General features: G+C 50.7%; 1 protein-coding gene across 2 annotated transcripts in view; it reads right to left on the bottom strand.

The window, feature by feature from the left end:
* RABEP1 (rabaptin, RAB GTPase binding effector protein 1) overlaps nucleotides 1–12417 on the bottom strand; it is a 45431-nt gene extending 33014 nt beyond the window's left edge. For both annotated transcript variants that reach the window (XM_038759810.1, XM_038759811.1), the window contains exon 1: nucleotides 12374–12417. In XM_038759810.1, coding sequence (XP_038615738.1) covers nucleotides 12374–12407 — 34 coding nt within the window. In that variant the 5' untranslated portion in view covers nucleotides 12408–12417. The remainder of the gene's footprint in view (nucleotides 1–12373) is intronic.
* Nucleotides 12418–22891: the final 10474 nt, after the last annotated feature.

Genomic DNA, 22891 nt, shown 5'->3' with positions numbered 1-22891 from the left:
CGAGCCAGGTGGGGCACAAGTTCTTAATCCCCATTTTACAGATGAGGGAACTGAGGCCCGGAGAACTGAAGCGACTTACCCAAGGTCACCCAGTAGACAAGTGATGGACCCGAGATTAAAACCTGGGATCTACCCATTAGGCCATGCTGCTTCTCTATATTCTATTCACCTTGTATCCTCCCCAGCGCTTAGAACAGTGCTTTGCACATAGTAAGCGCTTAACAAATACCATCATCATCATTATTACTATTATTATCTGGCCATGCTGCTGGTAAGATTCACTTCTTGGGCTCCAGTGGGGCTGAAGAGGTCACCATTTTGGGGTTTTATATATATATATATATATATTTTTTTTTTTTTTTTTTTTAATTGTATTTATTAAGCACTTGCCAGGCTGACCTCCCTGCCTCCTGTGTCTCCCCACCCCAGTCCAGGTTTCACTCTGTCGCCCAGATCATTTTTCTGCAAAGATGTTCAGGCCACGTTTCCCCACTCCTCAAGAACCTCCGGGGGTTGCCCATCCATCTCTGCATCGAACAGAAACTTTTCACCATTGGCTTCGGAGCACTCAATCCCTTTGCCCCCTCCTACCTCAGCTCGCTACTCTCCAACTCCGACTCAGCCCGCACACTCTGCCAACTTTCTCACTGTACCTCCATCTCATCTATCTCGCCACCAACCTCTCACCCATGTCCTACCTTTGGCCCAGAACGCCCTCCCTCTTCACATCCAACAGACAAGTCCTCTCCCCACCTTCAAAGCCTTATTGAAAGCACATCTCCTCTGGCTAAGCCCTCATTTCCCTTTTCTCCCACTCCCTTCTGCATCAACCTGATTTGCTCCCTTTATTCACCCCTTCCACCTCAGCACTTATGTAGATATCCATAATTCATTTATTTATACATCAATGTCTGCCTCCCCCTCTAGACTGTAAGCTCCTTGTGGGCAGGGTATGTGTCTGTTATATTTTTGTATTGTACTCTCTCAAGGGCTTAGTACAGTGCTCTGCCTACAGTAAGCGCTCAGTAAATACGATTTATTGATCTACCTAGCCCTTGGTAGACTACAATATAGAACAGAGTTGGTCATTCATTAATTCAGTTGTATTTATTGAGCACTTACTGTGTACAGAGCACTGTACTAAGCGCTTGGGAAAGTACAATAAAAGGTGACATACCCTGTCCACAAAGAGCTCACAGTCTAGAGTCGGGGAGACAGACAATACAAGTAAATAAAGTTACAGATATGTACATAATAATAATAATAATGATGGCATTTATTAAGCACTTACTATGTGCAAAGCACTGTTCTAAGCACAGGGGAGGTTACAAGGTGATCAGGTTGTCCCACAGGGGACTCACAGTCTTAATCCCCATTTTCCAGATGAGGGAACTGAGGCCCAGAGAAGTGAAGTGACTTGCCCAAAGTCACACAGCTGACAATTGGCAGAGTCGGAGTTTGAACCCATGACCTCTGACTCCAAAGCCCGTGCTCTTTCCACTGAGCCACACTGCTTCTCCAAAGCACATAAGTGCTTTGGGGTTACGAGAGGGGAAGAGCAAAGGGATAACAGATATGAACATAAGTGCTTTGGGGCTGGGGGCAACGCAGAAGGGGATGATGAGAAAAAGTGGGGCCTAGTCTGGGAAGGCCTTTTGGAGGAGATATACCTTCGATAAGGCCTTGAAGTGAGGGACAGGGGTTGTCTGCCAGATTAGAGGAGGGTGGGCATTCCAGGCCAGAGGCAGGACGTGGGCCGAGAGGGGTCACGGCGAGACAGGCGTGATTGAGGCAGAGTGAGAAGGTTAGGACCTGAGAAGCAAAGGATTTTATTAAGCACTCACTATGTGCCAAGCACGGTGGTAGATACAGGGATCTCATGTTGGACATATTATCCGTTGCACACGGGGCCCATAGGGTAAGTAGGAGGGAGAGCAGGTACTGAATCTCCATGTTACCGACAAAGAAACTGAGGTATAGAGGAGTCCCACCCACAAGGAGCTTACTATCTACATGGGGAGACGGACTTTAAAATGGCAGACTCGCCATTTACCAAGATTCAGCCCCAAATAACAATAATAATAATAATAATAACAATGGTATGTTAAGCACTCACTATGTGCCAGACACTGTACTAAGCCCTGGGGTAGAAACCAGCCAATCAGGTTGGACAACAGTCCCTGTCCCACATAGGGCTCCCAGTCTCAATCCCCATTCTCCCGATGAGTTAGCAGAGGCACAGAGAAGCCAAGTGACTTGCCCAAGGTCACAAAGCAGACAAGCAGCATGGCTTAGTGGATAAAGCACGGGCCTGGGAATCAGAAGGACCTGAGTTCTAATCCCGGCTCTGCCACATGTCTGTTGTGTGATCTCGGGCAAGTCACTTCACTTCTCTGGGCCACAGTTCCCTCATCTGTAAAATGGTGGTTAAAAGTGTGAGCCCACGTGGGACAGGGACTGTGTCCAACTTGCTTAACTTGGATCTACCTCAGCGCTTAGAAGAATGCTTGGCACACAGTAAGCATTTAACAAGTACCCTAATTATTATTAAGTGGAGGAGCGAGAATTAGAATCCAGGTCCTTCTGACCCCTAGGGCCGTATTCTACCCACTAGGCCCCCCATGCTGCTCCTGAATGCTGCTGTCCTAAGAAAGACTGCTTCATTCATTCAATTCGATAGTATTTACTGAGCGCTTACTGTGTGCAGAGCACCAGGAGGATGAAAAACGCATCCCTTCCTCGGGGCAAGACAAGACTTCCTAGAAAGTAGTCGCGACCCCAACTGAGTCTCCCAGAGAGCCTCGGGACCAAAGTTAGTGAATGGATTTCAAAGGTTAAACTGCAGAGAGCAGGTGAGTCCCCGGGGCCAAACAGGGAGGGACTGTTGAGATGTTAATCTCTTGGAACAGTTACACAATTCTAGATTATCTTGCCCAGTTTGGTCACAGAGGTGACAAGACCAGCTTCTCTGAGTCTGACCTGGACCTCTGTGTCCTCTATCAGATTTTCCCTCCGACTTCACAAGGTCCCCTGTGTGTCTGTCTGGGGATTCGGGCAGGGGGAAAGAGGGGGAATGGGATTGCTGCCCCAGGGGGAAATGACCCTGGTTTGGGAGGCCTAATAGCCTCAAAATCAACTGGAAACACCCTCTGATTTTCAGAGACCACAGGGACTGATTCTGATTCTTTTCACTTGCAGTGAAACCGACTGGCATTTAGACAACTGGGATGACTGTTGTACATTCCCAAGCGCTTAGTACAACGCTCTGCATTCGGAAAGCGTTCAAGAATTACCACCGTCTCCACTACCGCTACCCATCAGTCAATCGTATTTATTGTTTACTGTGTGCAGAGCACTGTACTAAGGCCCTTGGAAAGAGTACACATTTTTTATGGCATTTGTTAAGCACTTACTATGTGCTAAACACTGCACCAAGCGCTGGGGTAGATACGAGGTTGGACACAGTCCATAACCCACATGAGGCCCCCATTCTCAATCCCCTCTTTACCGATGAGGTAAATGTGGCACAGAGAAGTGAAGTGACAATATAAACAAAATAACTGAGTTGGTAGACACATTCCCTGCCCGCGACGGGTTTACGGTCTAGAGGGGGAGACAGACATTAATGCAAATAAATTAAGGGTATTACTACTCCGGCTGCATGCTAGGGAAAGTAAAATACAACAACACGGCCCATTAAAAATGGCAAAACGCATTTACCCTCAAAGCATTACACAGTGACTCAGGAGTTGGCCTCTTGAAGAGCATGTAAAGAAAAACAACATAAGCTCCTGGAGGGTAGGGATCGTATCTCCTCACTCTATTGTGGTCTCCTGTAAAACTTATTACTGTACACCACAGACAGTTGGTGCTCAATACACGCTGCTGATTGATTGAAATGCAGTTCACGGCAAGAGCAAACTAAAGGTTGGGGCCTTCCCTTTGAGAGCCCGTGGAACCTAGGAGAGGATTTTCAAGTGGATAAAGTGACCGAGGGATAATGAAATCCAACACGGGTGCGCCAAGCAAAAGCAATCCGAAAGGGTGACCATCACATAATAATAATAATTATGGTATTTGGAAAGCGCCTATGTGCCAGGCCCTGTTCTAAGTGTCGGGGTGGATACAGACAAATCGGGTTGGACACAGTCCCTGTCCCTCTTGGGGCTCACAGTCTCAATAATCCCTATTTTAGAGATGAGGTAACTGAGGCCCAGAGAAGTGTAGTGATTGCCCAAGGTCCCACAGCAGACAAGTGGCGGAGGCAGGATTAGAACCCATGACCCTCTCACTCCCAGGCCCATGTGCTATCCACTGCTATGCTGCTTTTCACATGGGGGGTGGGGGACCCTCTTCCTGATTCTTCTCTGATCTCCCCCATTTTATATCCCCTGAGTGCAACATCAACACTTGAGTATTTCCATACTCCACTATTTCCTCCCATCTGTAATTTACTTTAGTGAGGCCATAAGCTCCTTGGGGCTATGGATCTTGTGTGGCTCAGTGGAAAGAGCCTGGGCTTGGGAGTCAGAGGTCATGGGTTCTAACCCTAACCCTGCCACTTGTCAGCTGTGTGACTGTGGGCAAGTCACTTCACTTCTCTATGCCCCAGTTCCCTCATCTGTAAAATGGGGATCAAGACTGTGAGCCCCATGTGGGACAACCTGATTACCTTGCATCCTGCCCTCAGAGCTTAGAACGGTTCTTGGCACATGTAAGCGCTTAACAAATGATATCATTATTATTATTATTATTATCACCCACCCTATTATTGTACTGTACTCTCCCAAGAGCTTAGTCCAGTGCTCCGCGAACAGTAGGCGCTCAATAAATGCCAATCGCTCACTGTGGGCAGGGAATGTGTCTACCAACTCCACCACATTGTACTCTCCCGAGATTGGGTGGAGTCCCTCACAACTGAGGGGAAGATGAAATGAACTCCACGAGGCCAATATTTAAGCAGACCTTTACAACTCCAAGTTGACCCCATCCCACTTCTTCTTCCCAAACGGAAGTTGTTTTTCTTCACCAGCCTCCCTGACGTGAACCGGGGCCATCCATAATAATAATTACGGTACCTGGTAAGCGCTTATTCTGTGCCACGCACTGCGCTAGGCGCTGGGGTAGATACAAGTTAATCAGATTAGACACGGACGTATGGTGGAGCCCGGATTAACACGCAGGTTCTTCTGACCCCCAGGCCCGAGCTCTATCCATTAAGCCACGCTGCTTCTCAATGGCATTTATTGAGCGCTTGGGTGAACATGATAGTGCTTAGTACAGCGCTCTGCATCATCATCATCATCATCATCATCAATCGTATTTATTGAGCGCTTACTATGTGCAGAGCACTGTACTAAGAGCTTGGGAAGTACAAATTGGCAACATATAGAGACAGTCCCTACCCAACAGTGGGCTCACAGTCTAAAAGGGGGAGACAGAGAACAAAACCAAACATAGTAACAAAATAAAATAAATAGAATAGATATGTACAAATAAATTAAATAGAGTAAAAAAAATATGTACAAACATATATACATATATACAGGTGCTCTGGGGAAGGGAGGGAGGTAAGATGGGGGGATGGAGAGGGGGACGAGGGGGAGAGGAAGGAAGGGGCTCAGTCTGAGAAGGCCTCCCGGAGGAGGTGAGCTCTCAGCAGGGCCTTGAAGGGAGGAAGAGAGCTAGCTTGGCGGATGGGCAGAGGGAGGGCATTCCAGGCCCGGGGGATGACGTGGGCCGGGGGTCGATGGCGGGACAGGCGAGAGCGAGGTACGGTGAGGAGATCAGCGGTGGAGGAGCGGAGGGTGCGGACTGGGCTGTAGAAGGAGAGAAGGGAGGTGAGGTAGGAGGGGGCGAGATGATGGAGAGCACTGCACACAGTAAGCGCTCAATAAATACGACTGAATGAATGGACTAGAGTTGGTACCCTACCCACAAGGAGCTTCCAGTCTAGAGTTTACCAGACAGAAGGGGCAGAGCTCAGGCCTGCAAGGTACATTCCCCGGGGCCGCTTCTCATCAGTGACTTCTCCCGGTCCAATTAAATCAGACTCAACAAAAAGCCATCCTCCCCTCGGTCCGACTAAATCCAACTCAGAAACAGCCATCATCTGCTCAGACAATGGGTCCTCCAGTGCCCAACTGGGTCTCCCCCTAAGAGAGAAGCCCATTTTGCACCTTGACAGAGAGGCCCAGAGGGGTGGTCCCAGGCAGGCTGGTCACCTGCACCTCTCTGGTGGTCCACAGCGGGCAGAGATGACTTAACTGACCTCACAAACTCCCTCACTCCACCTCAGGCTCTTGAACAACTGCAAGCGCAGGTATAGGACACCTTCCTTCAGGCTACTGTCAGAAACCACATGGGGACCCGGAGACACCTGCACAGCTGCCTCTCCTTGAGACAAAACCGAGATAAATTTTTTTTTTAAAGGGGGGGAGGATCTGATAACATTGCTCCAACTTCCCAAAGACCAGAACACATGGAGATATTGACAAGAAAGACGGTTTTCATAAGGCAAACTCTTCACGAGGGCTACGGCCTCAAAGGCAGGGCAGGGAGGGAGAGGAGGGCCCGACAGAAACTGGAACCCGACTGGAAACTCCTGGAGCCGTTTTATCTCCACAAAACAATCAATTTTCCCTGGGCCCTCTTGGACTGTCACCAAGAGAGACCTCAGATTACACCTCCTTGGCCACCCCAGAACATCACAGAAAACCAAAAAATAAATGATATTCTTTTTATCTTCATTACCCCAGTACTACCCGGTCTTGGGGGAGAGGGAGGGAGGTGGCCAAGAAAAAAGAAAAAACACCAAGAAAACATTCGAAACAATGCTCTTTTCTTTCTAGTGGGGGATACAATCCCCAGATACCTCCCGGACCAGACACCTGGCCTCCTGGACAGGATACCCCACCGGCTTCCTGGTGCCCCTGACGTGACTGTTTTTCAAGGAGGCCGCAAATCCCTGTAAGTACTCTCTCTCTCTCCCCCCCCCACTCCCAAAATATCCCATAGTCCTCTTGTACCCCTCACCCCAAGGAAGAGTAGAAGACAAGCCAACTCCCTCCTGCTGCCTCTCCTCTAGCCCTTTTTTCCCCCCCCCGAGAGTTCCTCAGTCTCCCACTCTGGCCTCTTCTCTTGGATGGTCTCCTCAAGCCCATTTTTTTCCAGAGTTCCTCGGTCTCCTGCTCTTGCCCTCTTCTCTTGGTTGGTCTCCTCTAGCCCTTTTTTTCCCAGAGTTCCTCGGTCTCCCGCTCTTGGCCTCTTCTCCTGGTTGGTCCCCTCAAGCCCATTTTCCCCCAAAGTTCCTCGGTCTCCCGCTCTTGGCCTCTTCTCTTGGTTGGTCCCCTCAAGCCCATTTTTTCCCAGAGTTCCTCGGTCTCCCGCTCTTGGCCTCTTCCCTTGGTTGGTCCCCTCAAGCCCATTTTCTCCCAGAGTTCCTCAGTCTCCCGCTATTGGCCTCTTCTCTTGGTTGGTCCCCTCAAGCCCATTCTTTCCCAGAGTTCCTCAGTCACCCACTCTTGGCCTCTTCTCTTGGTTGGTCCCCTCTAGCCCATTTTTTCCCCAGAGTTTCTCAGTCTCCCGCTCTTGACCTCTTCTCTTGGTTGGTCTCCTCTAGCTCTTTTTTCTCAGAGTTCCTCGGTCTCCCGCTCTTGGCCTCTTGGTTGGTCCCCTTGAGCCCATTTTTTCCCAGAGGTCCTCGGTCTCCCGCTCTTGGCCTCCTCTTGGTTGGTCTCCTCTAGCCCTTTTTTTCCCAGAGTTCCTCGGTCTCCCGCTCTTGGCCTCTTCTCTTGGCTGGTCTCCTCTAGCTCATTTTTTCCCGGAGTTTCCTCAGTCTCCCGCTCTTGGCCTCTTCTCTTGGTTGGTCCCCTCAAGCCCATTTTTTCCCAGAGGTCCTCAGTCTCCTGCTCTTGGCCTCTTGGTTGGTCTCCTCTAGCCCTTTTTTTTCTCACAGTTCCTCAGTCTCCCACTCTTGGTCTCTACTCTTGGTTGGTCCCCTCAAGCCCATTTTTTCCCAAAGTTTCCCGGTCTCCCACTTTTGGCCTTTTCTCTTGGTTGGTCCCCTCAAGCCCATTTTTTCTCAGAGTTCCTCAGCCTCCCGCTCTTGGCCTCTTCTCCTGGTTGGTCCCCCCCCAAGCCCTTTTTTCCCCAGAGTTCCTCAGTCACCTGCTCTTGGCCTCTTCTCTTGGTTGGTCTCCTCTAGCCCATTTTTTCCCAGAGTTCCTCAGTCTCCCGCTCTTGGCCTCTTCCTTTTGTTGGTCCCCTCAAGCCCATTTTCTACCAGAGTTCCTCAGTCTCCTGCTATTGGCCTCTTCTCTTTGTTGGTCCCCTCAAGCCCATTTTTTCCCCAGAGTTTCTCAGTCTCCCGCTCTTGGCCTCTTCTCTTGGTTGGTCTCCTCTAGCCCTTTTCTCTCAGAGTTCCTCGGTCTCCCACTCTTGGCCTCTTCTCTTGGTTGGTCCCCTCGAGCCCATTTTTTCCCAGAGTTCCTCAGTCTCCCACTCCTGGCCTCTTGGTTGGTCTCCTCTAGCCCTTTTTTTTCCCCACAGTTCCTCAGTCTCCCGCTCTTGGTCTCTTCTCTTGGTTGGTCCCCTCAAGCCCATTTTTTCCCGAAGTTCCTCGGTCTCCCACTCTTGGCCTTTTCTCTTGGTTGGTCCCCTCAAGCCCATTTTTTCCCAGAGTTCCTCAGCCTCCTGCTCTTGGCCTCTTCTCCTGGTTGGTCCCCCCTAGCCCTTTTTTCCCCAGAGTTCCGCAGTCACCCGCTCTTGGCCTCTTCTCTGGTTGGTCTCCTCTAGCCCTATTTCCTCAGAGTTCCTCGGTCTCCCACTCTTGGCCTCTTGGTTGGTCCCCTCTAGCCCATTTTTTCCCAAGAGTTTCTCAGTCTCCTGCTCTTGTCCTCTTCTGATAGTTGGTCTCCTCAAGCCCTTTCTTCTCAGACTTCCTTGGTTTCCCGCTCTTGGCCTCTTGGTTGGTGCCCACTAGCCCATTTTTTCCCTAGAGTTCCTAAGTCTCCCGCTCTTGGCCTCTTCTCTTGGTCTCCTCAAGCCCATTTTTTCCCAGAGTTCCTCAGTCTCCCCCTCTTGGCCTCTTCTCATGGTTGGTCTCCTCAAGCCCATTTTTTCCCAGAGTTCCTCGGTCTCCCGCTCTTGGCCTCTTCTCTTGGTCTTCTCTAGCCCTTTTTTTCCCCAGAGTTTCTCAGTCTCCCGCCCTTGGCCTCTTCTCTTGGATGGTCTCCTCTAGCCCTTTTTTCTCAGAGTTCCTCGGTCTCCTGCTCTTGGCCTCTTGGTTGGTCTCCTCTAGCCCTTTTTTCTCACAGTTCCTCAGTCTCCTGCTCTTGGCCTCTTCTCTTGGTCTCCTCAAGCCCATTTTTTCCCAGAGTTCCTCAGTCTCCCGCTCTTGGCCTCTTCTCTTGGTTGGTCTCCTATAGGCCATTTTTTCCCCAGAGTTCCTCAGTCTCCCGCTCTTGGCCTCTTGGTTGGTCTCCTATAGGCCAGTTTTTCCCCATAGTTCCTCAGTCTCCCGCTCTTGGCCTCTTCTCTTGGTTGGTCTCCTCTAGCCCTTTTTTTCCCCCATAGTTCCTCAGGCTCCCGCTCTTGGCCTCTTCTCTTGGTCTCCTCAAGCCCATTTTTTCCCAGAGTTCCCCAGTCTCCCGCTCTTGGCCTCTTCTCTTGGTTGGACTCCTATAGCCCATTTTTTCCCCAGAGTTCCTCAGTCTCCCGCTCTTGGCCTCTTGGTTGGTCCCCTCTAGCCCATTTTTTCCCAGAGTTCCTCAGTCTCCCGCTCTTGGCCTCTTCTCTTGGTTGGTCTCCTATAGGCCATTTTTTCCCCAGAGTTCCTCAGTCTCCCGCTCTTGGCCTCTTGGTTGGTCCCCTCTAGCCCAGTTTTTCCCCATAGTTCCTCAGTCTCCCGCTCTTGGCCTCTTCTCTTGGTTGGTCTCCTCTAGCCCTTTTTTTCCCCCATAGTTCCTCAGGCTCCCGCTCTTGGCCTCTTCTCTTGGTCTCCTCAAGCCCATTTTTTCCCAGAGTTCCCCAGTCTCCCGCTCTTGGCCTCTTCTCTTGGTTGGACTCCTATAGCCCATTTTTTCCCCAGAGTTCCTCAGTCTCCCGCTCTTGGCCTCTTCTCTTGGTCTCCTCAAGCCCATTTTTTCCCAGAGTTCCTCAGTCTCCCGCTCTTGGCCTCTTCTCTTGGTTGGTCTCCTATAGGCCATTTTTTCCCCAGAGTTCCTCAGTCTCCCGCTCTTGGCCTCTTGGTTGGTCTCCTATAGGCCAGTTTTTCCCCATAGTTCCTCAGTCTCCCGCTCTTGGCCTCTTCTCTTGGTTGGTCTCCTCTAGCCCTTTTTTTCCCCCATAGTTCCTCAGGCTCCCGCTCTTGGCCTCTTCTCTTGGTCTCCTCAAGCCCATTTTTTCCCAGAGTTCCCCAGTCTCCCGCTCTTGGCCTCTTCTCTTGGTTGGACTCCTATAGCCCATTTTTTCCCCAGAGTTCCTCAGTCTCCCGCTCTTGGCCTCTTGGTTGGTCCCCTCTAGCCCATTTTTTCCCAGAGTTCCTCAGTCTCCCGCTCTTGGCCTCTTCTCTTGGTTGGTCTCCTATAGGCCATTTTTTCCCCAGAGTTCCTCAGTCTCCCGCTCTTGGCCTCTTGGTTGGTCCCCTCTAGCCCAGTTTTTCCCCATAGTTCCTCAGTCTCCCGCTCTTGGCCTCTTCTCTTGGTTGGTCTCCTCTAGCCCTTTTTTTCCCCCATAGTTCCTCAGGCTCCCGCTCTTGGCCTCTTCTCTTGGTCTCCTCAAGCCCATTTTTTCCCAGAGTTCCCCAGTCTCCCGCTCTTGGCCTCTTCTCTTGGTTGGACTCCTATAGCCCATTTTTTCCCCAGAGTTCCTCAGTCTCCCGCTCTTGGCCTCTTGGTTGGTCCCCTCTAGCCCATTTTTTCCCAGAGTTCCTCAGTCTCCCGCTCTTGGCCTCTTCTCTTGGTTGGTCTCCTATAGGCCATTTTTTCCCCAGAGTTCCTCAGTCTCCCGCTCTTGGCCTCTTGGTTGGTCCCCTCTAGCCCAGTTTTTCCCCATAGTTCCTCAGTCTCCCGCTCTTGGCCTCTTCTCTTGGTTGGTCTCCTCTAGCCCTTTTTTTCCCCCATAGTTCCTCAGGCTCCCGCTCTTGGCCTCTTCTCTTGGTCTCCTCAAGCCCATTTTTTCCCAGAGTTCCCCAGTCTCCCGCTCTTGGCCTCTTCTCTTGGTTGGACTCCTATAGCCCATTTTTTCCCCAGAGTTCCTCAGTCTCCCGCTCTTGGCCTCTTGGCTGGTCCCCTCTAGCCCATTTTTTCCCAGAGTTCCTCAGTCTCCCGCTCTTGGCCTCTTCTCTTGGTTGGTCTCCTATAGGCCATTTTTTCCCCAGAGTTCCTCAGTCTCCCGCTCTTGGCCTCTTGGTTGGTCTCCTATAGGCCAGTTTTTCCCCATAGTTCCTCAGTCTCCCGCTCTTGGCCTCTTCTCTTGGTTGGTCTCCTCTAGCCCATTTTTTCCCCCATAGTTCCTCAGGCTCCCGCTCTTGGCCTCTTCTCTTGGTCTCCTCTAGCCCATTTTTTCCCAGAGTTCCTCAGTCTCCCGCTCTTGGCCTCTTGGTCTCCTCTAGCCCATTTTTTCCCAGAGTTCCTCAGTCTCCCGCTCTTGGCCTCTTCTCTTGGTCTCCTCTAGCCCTTTTTTCTCATAGTTCCTCAGTCTCCTGCTCTTGGCCTCTTCTCTTGGTCTCCTCAAGCCCATTTTTTCCCAGAGTTCCTCAGTCTCCCGCTCTTGGCCTCTTCTCACGGTTGGTCTCCTCTAGCCCTTTTCTCCTCAGAGTTCCTCAGTCTCCTGCTCTTGACCTCTTGGTTGGTGCCCACTAGCCCATTTTTTCCCAGAGTTCCTCAGTCTCCCGCTCTTGACCTCTTGGTTGGTGCCCACTAGCCCATTTTTTTCCCAGAGTTCCTCCATCTCCCGCTCTTGGCCCGTTCTCTTGGTTGGGAAGGGGGGGGGGGCCCTCTCAGCCTCCACCTCCCTCCTTTCCCCTCAGAGAAGCCCCCAACCCCTGCCTCCCTTTACCCCCCACCCCATTCCCACGCCCCCTCATCGCTGCCCCCCATTTCGCGCAGGGGACCCTTCCTGGGCCTCCCCCCCGGCTCTTGCCCTCTCCTCATCTATTCGCTCGCATTTAGTGAGCGCTTCCAGCGTGGCGCGGCGCTGTAGTAAGCGCTCGGGAGGGTCCAATGCAGCAATAAAGAGCGGCGCTCCCCGCCCCCGACGAGGTGGCGGTCTTGTCGTCCCCTCAGAGAGCCTCCCCCCCCGCCCCCCCACCCCAATTCCTGGTCCCTCTCCTCCAGGAAGCCCCTCGTGCTCGCGCCTCCGGCCTCCTCACCGTCGGGCTGGGGCTCGGGGCCCGGCTGCGCCATGGCGGGCGGGCGGGAGGGCGGGGCGAGGCGGGAGGGATGGCGGCGGGGGCCGGGGGGGGCTGTCGGTCCGTGCCCGGGTCCGCCGGCTCAGCGGAGGGACGGGCCGCGCCCGGGGCCGCGGGTCCCGACGGAGCGGGCCGCCGGCCTCCGCCTCCTCATCCTGACAGAGGGAAATGAGCAGGGCGCAGGCGCGCCGGGGCAGCCACGTGACCTCGCCTCGGGACGGGGGGAGGGGCCGGGGACGACGGCACGTGACCCCCCGCTTCGGGGTGGAAGGGGCGGGGACGACGGCACGTGACCTCGCCTCGGGGAGAGGGGGGGGAAAGGGGGCGGGAATGGCGGCACGTGACCTCGCCTCAGGGAGGGGGAGGAGGCGGGAACGACGGCACGTGACCCCGCCTCACGGGGGGGTGACGGCACGTGACCCCGCCTCGGGGAGGGGGCATGGCGGCTCGTGACCCCGCCTCGGGGGCGGGGGATGGTGGCACGTGACCCCGCTTCGGGGGGGAGGGGGCGGGGACGACGGCACGTGACCTCGCCTCAGGGAGAGGGGGAGGGGACGGGAACGGCGGCACGTGACCCGCCACACGGAGGGGGGGTGACGGCACGTGACCCCGCCTCGGGTGGAGGGGGCGGGGACGACGGCCCGTGACCTCGCCTCAGGGGGCGGGCCCGGGGCGGCACGTGACCCCGCTTCGGGGGGGCGGAGAGAACAGCACGTGACCCCGCCTCAGGGAGGGGGCGGGGTCTACGGCACGTGGCCCCGCCTCAGGGGGCGGGGCCTGGGCGGCACGTGACCTCGCCTCGGGGAGGGGGCGGAGACGAGAGCACGTGACCCCGCCTCAGGGAGGGGGGTGATGGCACGTGACCTTGCCTCAGGGCGGGGGCGGCGCGTGCGCGCGGACGTCGAGGCTCCGGGGCCCCCCCGGGCCTGTGACGTCCAGCCCCCCTGACTGTCCCCCGGTGGCCCAGCATCGTCCATTTCACACCCCCGACTGTCCCCTGTCCATGCCTGACTGTCCCCCGGTGACCCAGCACAGACCAACCCACCGCCCTGACTCTCCCCTCTGCATCCCCGACTGTCCCTCAGTGGCCCAGCGTCGTCCCCTTCACACCCCTTACTCCCCCCTCTCCATCCCTGACTCTGCTCCAGTGACCCATCATCAACCATCCCCCAGCCCTGACTCTCCCCTCTGCATCCCTGACTGTCCCCCGTGGCCCAGCATCATCCATTTCACACCTCCGACTCCCCCCTCTCCATCCCTGACTGTCCCCTGGTGACCCAGCACGGACCAACCCACCCCCCTGACTCTCCCCTCTGCATCCCTGACTGTCCCCCAGTGGCCCAGCATCGTCCATTTCACACCCCCGACTCTCACCTCTCTATCCCTGACTGTCCCCCGGTGACCCAGCACGGACCAACCCACCCCCCTGACTCTCCCCTCTGCATCCCTGACTGTCCCCCAGTGGCCCAAAATCGTCCATTTCACACCCCCGACTCTCACCTCTCTATCCCTGACTGTCCCCCGGTGACCCAGCACGGACCATCCCACCCCCCTGACTCTCCCCTCCGCATCCCTGACTGTCCCCCAGTGGCCCAGCATTGTCCATTTCACACCCCCGACTCTCCCCTCTGCATCCCTGACTGTCCCCCAGTGGCCCAGCATTGTCCATTTCACACCCCCGACTCTCCCCTCTGCATCCCTGACTGTCCCCCAGTGGCCCAGCATCGTCCATTTCACACCCCCGACTGTCCCCTGTCCATCCCTGACTGTCCCCCGGTGACCCAGCACGGACCATCCCACCGCCCTGACTCTCCCCTCCGCATCCCTGACTGTCCCCCAGTGGCCCAGCATCATCCATTTCACACCCCTGACTCCCCCCTCTCCATCCCTGACTCTGCTCCAGTGACCCATCATCAACCATCCCCCAGCCCTGACTCTCCCCTTTCCATCCCTGCCTCTCCCCCAGTGACCCACATGGACCTTCCCACAGCCCTGACTCTCCCCTCTCCATCCCTGCCTCTCCCCCAGTGACCCAGCACAGACCATCCAACATCTCCAGCTCTGCCCTCTCTATCCCTGACTGTTCCCCAGTGACCCATCAGAACACTGTACTAAGCGCTCGGGAGGTACAAGTTGGCAACATATAGGGACGGTCCCTGCCCAACGACGGGCTCACGGTCTAGAAGGGGGAGACAGACAACGAGACAAAACGTGGACAGGCGTCAAGTCATCAGAATAAATAGAAATAAAGCTAGATGCACATCATTAATATAATAAACAGAATAGTAAATATGGACAAGTAAAATAGAGTAATAAATCTGTACAAACATATATATAGGTGCTGTGGGGAAGGGAAGGAGGTAGGGCCGGGGGACACAGAGACCAAAGGGGCAGAGACATATGGATAGAGTACGGACCGGGAATCAGAAGGACCTGAGTTCCAATCCCAGTTCTGCCACTTGTCCGCTGTGTGACCTTGAGCAGTTCACTTCTCTGTGCCTCAGTTACCTCATCTGTAAAATGGGGATTGAGACTGCGAGCCCCGTGTGGGACGGGGACTTCTGTATTCATTCATTCATCCATTCAATCGTATTTATCGAGCACTTACTGTGTGCAGAGCGCTGTACTAAGCGCTTGGGAAATCCAAGTTGGCAACATATATCTGTGCTTAATACAGTGCCTGGTACATAGGAAGCGCTTAACAAATACCGCAGTTGTTGTTATGATTATTACACACAGATGGGCCCAGAGATATAGAAAGATACATAGAGCGATAATGCGGTCCTCAGACGGGATTTAATACCCTTAGCGATGAAAGGTGCTGAGATCTTGCTTCATTTCTTCCCGGAAGATTAGCCGGGGGCCATAGACTTCAGAGCAGTGACATCATGTCCGATTACCCGCGGATACCTGTCCTGCCACCTCCTTCTTGCTAATTCCTCTTCCTACTATTTGCCTTTTCTCCCATTATTCTGGAAGCTCGTCAAAGTCAGGGAACGTGTGTCTGCTTTCTGGAGCTCTCCCAAACGATGAGGTGTTTCCCTTTGTACAGAGGAGGAGTTCTCTAGGTGCCATTGAAGGACTAACCACCCGCCTTACCTCCTTCCCCTCCCCACAGCACCTGTATGTATGTATATATGTTTGTATGGATTTATTACTCTATTTTATTTGTACATATTTATTCTATTTATTTTATTTTGTTAGAATGCTTTGTTTTGTTGTCTGTCTCCCCCTTCTAGACTGTGAGCCCACTGTTGGGTAGGGACCGTCTCTATGTGTCGCCAACTTGGACTTCCCAAGCGCTTAGTACAGTGCTCTGCACACAGTAAGCGCTCAATAAATACAATTGAATGATTGAGTGAGTGGGTGGCCCTTCCTCTAAGCAGACTTCTAGACCGTGAGCCCACTGTTGAGTAGGGACCGTCTCTATTGTTGCCAACTTGGACTTCCCAAGCGCTTAGTACAGTGCTCTGCACACAGTAAGCGCTCAATAAATACGATTGAATGAATGAATGAACCCTCCGATCCCTCCCCCTACTCACCCTCCCCGTCAAACGTTAGCTCTAGAGTGGCTGACCGGGAAGACGCCTCGGTTTCCCCACTTTTAGCACCCTGGTCCTTCTCCCGGGGCAAATCAGGCTCCCGTTTGACCCCGGTTCTCAATAAATCCACTCATTCATTCAGTCGTATTTATCTTCTAGACCGTGAGCCCACTGTTGGGTAGGGACCGTCTCTATATGTTGCCAACTTGGACTTCCCAAGCGCTTAGTACAGTGCTCTGCACACAGTAAGCGCTCAATAAATACAATTGAATGATTGAGTGAGTGGGTGGCCCTTCCTCTAAGCAGACTTCTAGACCGTTGAGCCCACTGTTGGGTAGGGACCGTCTCTATTGTTGCCAACTTGGACTTCCCAAGCGCTTAGTACAGTGCTCTGCACACAGTAAGTGCTCAATAAATACGATTGAATGAATGAATGAACTGAGCGCTTACTGCGTGCAAAGCACCGTACTAAACGCTTGGGAGATACAGTATAACAATAAACACATAAACAATAAACAATAGACACATTCCCTGCCCACAACGAGCTTACAGACTAGAGAATTTACAGACTTGTAAATGCCAACAGCTCTAATGGGAGGGCAAAACTTTAAATCAGGTCAAGACTTAAAAGAGCCCTCCCCTCCAGCAGTCAGTCATCATCATCAATCGTATTTATTGAGCGCTTACTGTGTGCAGAGCACTGTACTAAGCGCTTGGGAAGTACAAATTGGCAACATATAGAGACAGTCCCTACCCAACAGTGGGCTCACAGTCAGTCAATCGTATTTATTGAGCGATTACTGTGTGCAGCACAGTGGACTAAGCACTTGGGAGAGCACAGAATAATAATGCAACAGACACACTCCATGTCCACAATGAGCTTTCGGCCTAAAATGGGAGACAGATGTTAATATAAATGAATAAAATGACAGATACGGACATGAGAGCTGTGGGCTTGGGCAGGGGCTTAATAAAGAGAGCAAGTCAGGGCGACCCAGCGCTTAGTACAGTGCTCTGCACACAGTAAGCACTCAATAAATACGATTGATTAATTGAGAAGAGGAAAGGAGGGCTTAGTCAAGGAAGGCCTCTTGGAGGAGATGGGCCTTCAGTGTGGCTTGAAGATGGGGAGAGTAATCGTCTGTGGGATATGACGAAGCATAGAGAAGCAGTGTGGCTCAGTGGAAAGAGCCCGGGCTTTGGAGTCAGAGGCCATGGGTTCAAATCCCGGCTCTGCCAACTGTCAGCTGTGTGACTTTGGCCAAGTCACTTCACCTCTCTGTGCCTCAGTTCCCTCATCTGTAAAACGGGGATTAAGACTGTGAGTCCCCAGTGGGACAACCTGGTCATCTTGTATCCCCCCCCCAGTGCTTAGAACAGTGCTTTGTACATAGTAAAGCGATTAATAAATGCCATTATTATTATTGTTATTATAGGAAGCGGGAGGGCGTCCCAGGGCAGAGGCAAGACGTGGGCGAGGGGTCGGCGGTGAGATAGGCACCGTGAGTAGTTTGGAATTAGAGGAGTGAAGTGGGTTGGAGTGGAGAGTAGCGAGCTCTTCAAAGCCCCCCTACTCCATTTTCCAGGCCAGTGGGGTAGGGGGGATTCATTCATGCATTCATTTAATTGTATTTCTTGAGTGCTTACCATGTGCAGAGCACTGAACTAAGCGCTTGGGCTCTATCTTACCAGCCGGGCGGGCTCAGAGCCAGATGGCGACGGGGTAAGAAGATTTGGGGTCTGTGAGAATGAGAGGGGTACTTAGAGACTGTTTATTTATGGGTTATTTAGGGGAATCAAATAATAATAATAATAATAATGTTGGTATTTGTTAAGCGCTTACTATGTGCAAAGCACTGTTCTAAGCGCTGGGGGGGAACACAAGGAGATGAGGTTGTCCCATGTGGGGCCCACAGTCTTAATCCCCATTTTACAGATGAGGGAACTGAGGCACAGAGAAGTGAAGTGCCTTGCCCAAGCTCACACAGCAGACAAATCCCACATCCAGCCCCCTCCTCCCCACCCCCCCGCCTCCCTCCGGATGGTGGGAAAGGGATGAAGGAGCTGCGTGATGGGAGCCACGTCAGGGCTCTGAAATACCAACCACCTGTTCTCGGGAGCCACCGGCGAGGGAGGGCCGAAGGAAGTTCGGAGAAGCAGCGTGGCTCAGTGGAAAGAGCGCGGGCTTTGGAGTCAGAGGTCATGGGTTCAAATCCCGGCTCCGTCAGCTGTGTGACTTTGGGCAAGTCACTTCGATTCTCCATGCCCCCGTTACCTCATCTGGAAAATGGGGATTAAGCCTGTGAGTCCCACGTGGGACAATCTGATCACCTTGTAAACTCCCCAGCGCTTAGAACAGTGCTTTGTGCATAGTAAGCGCTTAATAAATGCCATTATTATTATATTAATAAAATAAATAGAATAGTAAATATGTAAAAGTAAAATAGAGTAATAAATCTGTACAAAGTAATAAATATGTACATTTTACCTCATCTGTAAAATGGGGATTAAGACTGTGAGCCCCCCGTGGGACAACCTGATCACCTTGTAACCTCCCCAGTGCTTAGAACAGGGCTTTGCACATAGTAAGCGCTTAATAAATGTCATAATAATTATTATTATTATTATTATCATCATCAGTAGAATTGGACAGGTAGGAACAGAGCGCCACCTGGCGGACATATAGGGCCACCGCAGGTTCCCCGCAGTAAACCTTCACAGGCCTTCCTTTGTGGTTCTTAGGATTTCATTCGATTCATTCAATCGTATTTATTGAGCGCTTCCTGTGTGCACAGCACTGTACTAAGCGCTTGGGAGAGGACAATACAATAAGCAGAATAATAATAATAATAATAATGGCGTTTGTTAAGCGCTTACTATGTGCAGAGCACAGTTCTAAGCGCTGGGGAGGTTACAAGCTTCATTCATTCATTCAATCGTATTTATTGAGCGCTTACTGTGTGCAGAGCACTGTACTAAGCGCTTGGGAAGTCCAAGTGGGTAACATATAGAGACGGTCCCTACCCAACAGCGGGATGATTCATTTATTCATTCAATCGTATTTATTGAGCGCTTACTGTGTGCAGAGCACTGTACTAAGCGCTTGGGAAGCCCAAGTTGGCAACATATGGTGACGGTCCCTACCCAACAGCGGGCTCACAGTCTAGAAGGGGGAGACAGACAACAAAACAAAACATATTAACAAAATAAAATAAATAGAATAGTAAATATGTACAAGTAAAATAGAGTAATAAATCTGTAGAAAGCAATAAATATGCACATTTTACCTCATCTGTAAAATGGGGATTAAGACTGGGAGCCCCCCGTGGGACAACCTGATCACCTTGTAACCTCCCCAGTGCTTAGAACAGTGCTGTGCACATAGTAAGCGCTTAATAAATGCCCAGCAGCGTGGCTCAATGGAAAGAGCCTGGGCTTTGGCGTCAAAGGTCATGGGTTCAAATCTCGGCTTTGCCATCTGTCAGCTGTGTGACTCTGGGCAAGTGACTTCACTTCTCTGTGCCTCAGTTCCCTCGTCTGTAAAATGGGGATGAAGACTGGGAGCCCCCGTGGGACAACCTGATCACCTTGTAACCTCCCCAGCGCTTAGAACAGTGCTTTGCACATAGTAAGCGCTTAACAAATGCCATCATTATTATTATTATTATTATTATCATCATCATCAGTAGAATTGGATAGGTAGGAACAGAGCGCCACCTGGCGGACATATCGGGCCACCGCAGGTTCCCCGCAGTAAACCTTCACAGACCTTCCTTTGTTGTTCATAGGATTTCATTCGATTCATTAAATCGTATTTATTGAGCGCTTCCTGTGTGCAGAGCACTGTACTAAGCGCTTGGGAGAGGACAACACAGTAAGCAGAATAATTATAATAATAATAATGGCGTTTGTTAAGCGTTTACTATGTGCAAAGCACCGTTCTAAGCGGTGGGGAGGTTACAAGTTTCATTTATTCATTCAATCGTATTTATTGAGCGCTTACTGTGTGCAGAGCACTGTACTAAGCGCTTGGGAGAGGACAATACAATAAGCAGAATAATAATAATGATAATAATGGCGTTTGTTAAGCGCTTACTATGTGCAGAGAACAGTTCTAAGCGCTGGGGAGGTTACAAGGTTCATTCATTCATTCAATCGTATTTATTGAGCGCTTCCTGTGTGCAGAGCACTGTACTAAGCGCTTGGGAGAGGACAATACAATAAGCAGAATAATAATAATAATAATAATGGCGTTTGTTAAGCGCTTACTATGTGCAGAGCACAGTTCTAAGCCCTGGGGAGGTTACAAGCTTCATTCATTCATTCAATCGTATTTATTGAGCGCTTCCTGTGTGCAGAGCACTGTACTAAGCGCTTGGGAGAGGACAATACAATAAGCATAATAATAATAATAATAATAATGGCGTTTGTTAAGCGCTTACTATGTGCAGAGCACAGTTCTAAGCCCTGGGGAGGTTACAAGCTTCATTCATTCATTCAATCGTATTTATTGAGCGCTTACTGTGTGCAGAGCACTGTACTAAGCGCTTGGGAGAGGACAATACAATAAGCAGAATAATAATAATGATAATAATGGCGTTTGTTAAGCACTTACTATGTGCAGAGAACAGTTCTAAGCGCTGGGGAGGTTACAAGGTTCATTCATTCATTCAATCGTATTTATTGAGCGCTTCCTGTGTGCAGAGCACTGTACTAAGCGCTTGGGAGAGGACAATACAATAAGCAGAATAATAATAATAATAATAATGGCGTTTGTTAAGCGCTTACTATGTGCAGAGCACAGTTCTAAGCCCTGGGGAGGTTACAAGCTTCATTCATTCATTCAATCGTATTTATTGAGCGCTTCCTGTGTGCAGAGCACTGTACTAAGCGCTTGGGAGAGGACAATACAATAAGCAGAATAATAATAATAATAATAATAATGGCGTTTGTTAAGCGCTTACTATGTGCAGAGCACAGTTCTAAGCCCTGGGGAGGTTACAAGCTTCATTCATTCATTCAATCGTATTTATTGAGCGCTTACTGTGTGCAGAGCACTGTACTAAGCGCTTGGGAGAGGACAATACAATAAGCAGAATAATAATAATAATAATAATAATAATGGCGTTTGTTAAGCGCTTACTATGTGCAGAGCACAGTTCTAAGCCCTGGGGAGGTTACAAGCTTCATTCATTCATTCAATCGTATTTATTGAGCGCTTACTGTGTGCAGAGCACTGTACTAAGCGCTTGGGAGAGGACAATACAATAAGCAGAATAATAATAATAATAATAATGGCGTTTGTTAAGCGCTTGATATGTGCAAAGCACCTTTCTAAGCGCTGGGGAGTTTACAAGTTTCATTCATTCATTCAATCGTATTTATTGAGCGCTTACTGTGTGCAGAGCACTGTACTAAGCGCTTGGGAAGTCCAAGTGGGCAACATATAGTGACGGTCCCTACCCAACAGCGGGCTCATTCATTCAGTCAATCGTATTTATTGAGCGCTTACTGTGTGCAGAGCACTGTACTAAGCGCTTGGGAAGTCCAAGTTAGCAACATATAGAGACGGTCCCTACCCAACAGCAGGCTCACAGTCTACAAGGGGGAGACAGACAACAAAACAAAACATATTAACAAAATAAAATAAATAGAATAGTAAATATGTACAAGTAAAATAGAGTAATAAATCTGTACGAAGTAATAAATATGTACATTTTACCTCATCTGTAAAATGGGGATTAAGACTGGGAGCCCCCCGTGGGACAATCTAATCACCTTGTAACCTCCCCAGTGCTTAGAACAGTGCTTTGCACATAGTAAGCGCTTAATAAATGCCATTATTATTATTATTATTATTATTATTATTATCATCATCATCATCATGAGTAGAATTGGATAGGTAGGAACAGAGCGCCACCTGGCGGACATATCGGGGCACCGCAGGTTCCCCGCAGTAAACCTTCATAGACCTTCCTTTGTGGTTCATAGGATTTCATTCGATTCAGTCAATCAATCAATCAATCAATCATCAATCAATCAATCAATCGTATTTATTGAGCCCTTACTGTGTGCAGAGCACTGTACTAAGCGCTTGGGAAGTCCACGTGGGCAACATATAGAGACGGTCCCTAACCAACAGTGGGCTCGCAGTCTAGAAGGGGGAGGCATAGAACAAAACCAAACATATGAACAAAATAAAATATATAGAATAGATATGTACAAGTAAAATAAATAGAGTAATAAATATGTACAAATATATATACATATATACAGGGGCTGTGGGGAAGGGAAGGAGGTAAGACGGGGGGATGGAGAGGGGGACGAGGGGGAGGGGGAGAGCGTATTTATTGAGCGCTTCCTGTGTGCAGAGCACTGTACTAAGCGCTTGGGAGAGGACAATACAATAAGCAGAGTAATAATAATAATAATGGCATTTCTTAAGCGCTTACTATGTGCAAAGCACTGTTCTAAGCGCTGGGGAGGTAACAAGTTTCACTCATTCATTCAATTGTATTTACTGAGCACTTACTGTGTGCAGAGCACTGGACTAAGCGCTTAGGAAGTCCAAGTGGGCAACACATAGAGACGGTCCTTACCCAACAGCGGGCTCACAGTCTAGAAGGGGGAGACAGAGAACAAAACAAAACATATTAACAAGCTAAATAGAATAAATATGTACAAATAAAATAAATAAATAAATAGAGTAATAAATCCGTACAAACATAGATACATATATACAGGTGCTGTGGGGAGGGGGAGGTGGGGGGGGACGGACAAGGTGATGAGGTTGTCCCACGGGGGGCTCACAGTCTTAATCCCCATTTTACAGATGAGGTCACTGAGGTCCAGAGAAGGGAAGTGTCTTGCCCATGCCGAAGCAGCTTGGCTTGGTGGAAAGAGCGTGGGTTTGGGGAGTCAGAAGGACCTGGGTTCT

Source organism: Tachyglossus aculeatus, chromosome 17 (assembly GCF_015852505.1).
Source record: "Tachyglossus aculeatus isolate mTacAcu1 chromosome 17, mTacAcu1.pri, whole genome shotgun sequence".
Classification (NCBI taxonomy): Eukaryota; Metazoa; Chordata; class Mammalia; order Monotremata; family Tachyglossidae; genus Tachyglossus; species Tachyglossus aculeatus.
The sequence above is the reverse complement of the archived record's forward strand: the minus strand, read 5'-3'. Positions and strand labels throughout refer to the sequence as shown.